General features: G+C 50.8%; 1 protein-coding gene across 1 annotated transcript in view; it reads left to right on the top strand.

The window, feature by feature from the left end:
• The first annotated feature begins 526 nt into the window (after positions 1-526).
• PCP4 (Purkinje cell protein 4) overlaps positions 527-3,138 on the top strand; it is a 70,824-nt gene continuing 68,212 nt past the window's right edge. The window contains exon 1 of the mRNA XM_019655758.1: positions 527-645. Within this exon, the coding sequence (XP_019511303.1) occupies positions 637-645 (9 nt within the window). The 5' untranslated portion in view covers positions 527-636. The remainder of the gene's footprint in view (positions 646-3,138) is intronic.

The raw sequence follows: 3,138 nt of genomic DNA, 5'->3' as shown, positions 1-3,138 counted from the left end.
GCGGGAGCTCCTGTCTCGTCACGGCGTGACTCTCCCAGTCCGTGCCTCAGTCCTGCTCATGGCCTCCAGCCAGGGCTGAAGTGCCTTGATGATGAGCAGGCTGGGGGATTTGGGGTCATGGAGAAGGGGTGAAAATGCTCAACTGTAGGCTGAGATTTGTGCTACAAAGGGCAGGGCAGGGCAGGGGGGCTGCAGGCCCCCAGGAGACAAGGAGGCATGTGAGGCAGCACACACAGGTGCTCCCAGAGCGGCCCTTCCTTCAAAAACAAACCTTCCTTCCATCGACATTGCAAATGTGTTTCCTGGGTTTTAAATTCCCTGAACTAAGGAACGGTGGCAAAGCTGTGGTGATCTCTGACTTGGGCTGTTTTTTTAAGCTACCGTTTCCTTCTGTCCGTGGCAGAATCTAGAGCAGTGACCTAGCCCGCCTTCCCTCTTTGTTCCACTAGGTGGCCCTTCGTGCTCTCAGATATCTGCCAGGCGTTCAGCCAGGTGAATGAATCCCATTGGCTTGCAGGAGGCATGATGCCACCGGGCAGCCCTTTTTAAGAGAAAAGCCAGGACCGGTGGAGTAGCGACCCCTGGGCAGTGCTGTCTGTGCTGATTGTGGGACCAGAGCAGCGGCGTTCAAGCATCATGAGTGAGGTGAGTGATGCTTCTAGGCAACGAGCGGACCTGGGGCGAGGGGGGACCTTGCTGCACAGCCAGGCTCCGAAAATGCGAAGGCTTTCCCGGTGTACTGAAGAACACACCAGCCCTGTAACTGTTGGCTTTGAGGACTGACACGGGTGGGTAATAGCTGGGTTTGCATGGCAAGTGCAGAAACCAGTTAAGTTTGCAACTTTTTAAAAATGTGCCTCAGAAAGAGAAAGGGATGCACTGTTTGACGCTGATTGCATTGTGACTTTGGAAAGTGCTTTGGGTTTTAGCCCTCAGAAGAGAAAGCCAATTGTTCTGGTCTCTCATGAAGATGTGTGCTTGCTCCTGCGCGTGTTTGCTTTAGGGAACACCTTTTAGGAAGCTAGCAGGCGGCCCTCTGGGGAGAGCCGGCTTCCGAAGGGCGGTGGGGTAAGGATTTCACTGCCCGGCCGGCCGCGGAGAAGCATTGCCTGAACGAACTATGTTAATCAGAGGACTAATGAGGGAAATGCAAATCGCACAGACCGTGAAAAAGATCTATGTATCTACGTGTGTGGCTCTAAGATGAAAGAGACTTTGGCAGAAGATGAGCAATAATTTTTAATTGAAAANTATGATTGTCAAGCTTGGCTGCCTATTAGAGCCACATGGATAGGTTGAAAGGCCATCCAGTTACTTTCCTTGTCCGTTGGGGTTCCAAGAAGAGGTGCAGGGAATCTTTACATCTTGGTCTGATGCTGGTCGTGTTGGGGCACCACTGCCCCAAGAGAACGGAAAGAGCTGTGGGCCAAGGGCCCACCTGCTGGGACAGGATGGAAGCAGCACTCTGTGCCAGAGGCAGCCATGGAACTGTGCGGAGCGCGCACTTGTGCTTCATGTGTAACCACGGCAGCTTGGTTCCCCCTCTGTGGCCATGCTCTACTGCTTTGTGTTCCCAGTACCAGCACCACTCCACAGCTCAAGAACGGGAGATAACTAGTTGGCTGAAAATGTCCTGGAGAAACTAATAGGGTTAAGTTGAAGGCCACAAGGCAAACACTGATCACATCCCCCTGAAGATCCTTCTGGTCTTTCTCTGGAAGTCTTCTCCAGGGCTTGCTATGTCGCCTGTATACGTCTGCTCGAGCTGCCGTAACTAAGGCCCACAGGCTGGGTGGCTTAGACGACAGAAATTTATTTTCTCACAGTTCTAGAATCTGGAAGCTGGAAGTCTGGGATCAGGGTTGATGTCTCCTGAGGCCTCTCTCCTTGGCTTATAGAATGGCCATCTTTTCCCTGCGTCTTCACAGGGTCTTTCTTCTGTAATGAGTCTGTGTCTAGATTTCCTCTTCTTGTAAGGACACAGGACCTATTGGATGACGGTCCCACCATATAACCTCACTTTACCTTAGTTATCTCTTTTAAGAACCATTTCCAAATACAGTCACATTCTGAGGTACTTGGGTTTAGCACCTCAATACAGGCAGAACTCAGAGATAGTGTGGCTTTGGTTCCAGACCACCACAATAAAGTGAATGTCTCTATGAAGTGAGTCACATGAATTTCGGGGTTTTCCAGTGCATACTATATTTATTCTACACTGTAGTCTATTAACTGTGCAATAGCAGTATGTCTAAAAAAACAATGTACACACCTTAATTAAAAATGCTTCATTGCTAAAAAATGGTCACCATCATCTGAGTCTTCAGTGAGTCATAATCTTTTTGCTGAGAGAGGGTTTTGCCTCAATGTTGATGAAAATGCAGTGTCTGCAAAGCACAACAAAGTGAAATGCGATAAAATGAGCTGTGCTTGTGTATGAATTTTGGGGGGACACCAGTCAGCCGGTAACATCATCCATCCTCTCTTCCATAGCCTTTATAACCCCCTGGTTTGTCCCAAACAGTCGCACACTCTACTCAATAGTGCCACAGCCTGGCTTGGGCACTGTCAAGCCTGCCCCTGCCCCTTGGAAACTCCAGCAACTGTTCACTGCTCCCCAAACCCCAAGCTGTTGCAAATCTATATGTGTGCCTGTGTTATGAGAAAATTCATGTCTGCATCAGAACCAGGCCATCAGCGCACAGGCAGGGTCCCTGTGTCCCTCTACTTGTCCCCTCTGCCTGAGCGCAGGCAAAACCACACGTGGGACCCTGTCAGCAGAGCCACGGGGAGAACTCATTCTCTATCTCCAAACACTGGGTCCTCGAAGTCCCCAAGTGGACAGGCGTCCCCGGGGAGGGTGTGGTTCTGCTCCTCATGTGCGAACCGGGCCCTGCTCCCTTTTCTCTGGACATCAGCAGCCCCCCTTCTTCTCCCATTTCCACCCACCTGGGGAATCCTGAAGGCATCCTGCCTGGGACCCCCAGGTGTGAGATTGGGAGCAGGGAGGGAAGGGGAAGTGAGATGGGAAGGAGGGTGCTGCAGGATATGCTGGAAGGCAGATCCTTTGTTAGTTTGCAAATGATTCGTGTGGTCGGGGTATCTAAATATAACTATCTCTCTCTCTATATCTCTATA

The sequence above is a fragment of the Hipposideros armiger genome, unplaced genomic scaffold (assembly GCF_001890085.2).
Source record: "Hipposideros armiger isolate ML-2016 unplaced genomic scaffold, ASM189008v1 scaffold_246, whole genome shotgun sequence".
Classification (NCBI taxonomy): Eukaryota; Metazoa; Chordata; class Mammalia; order Chiroptera; family Hipposideridae; genus Hipposideros; species Hipposideros armiger.
The sequence above is the reverse complement of the archived record's forward strand: the minus strand, read 5'-3'. Positions and strand labels throughout refer to the sequence as shown.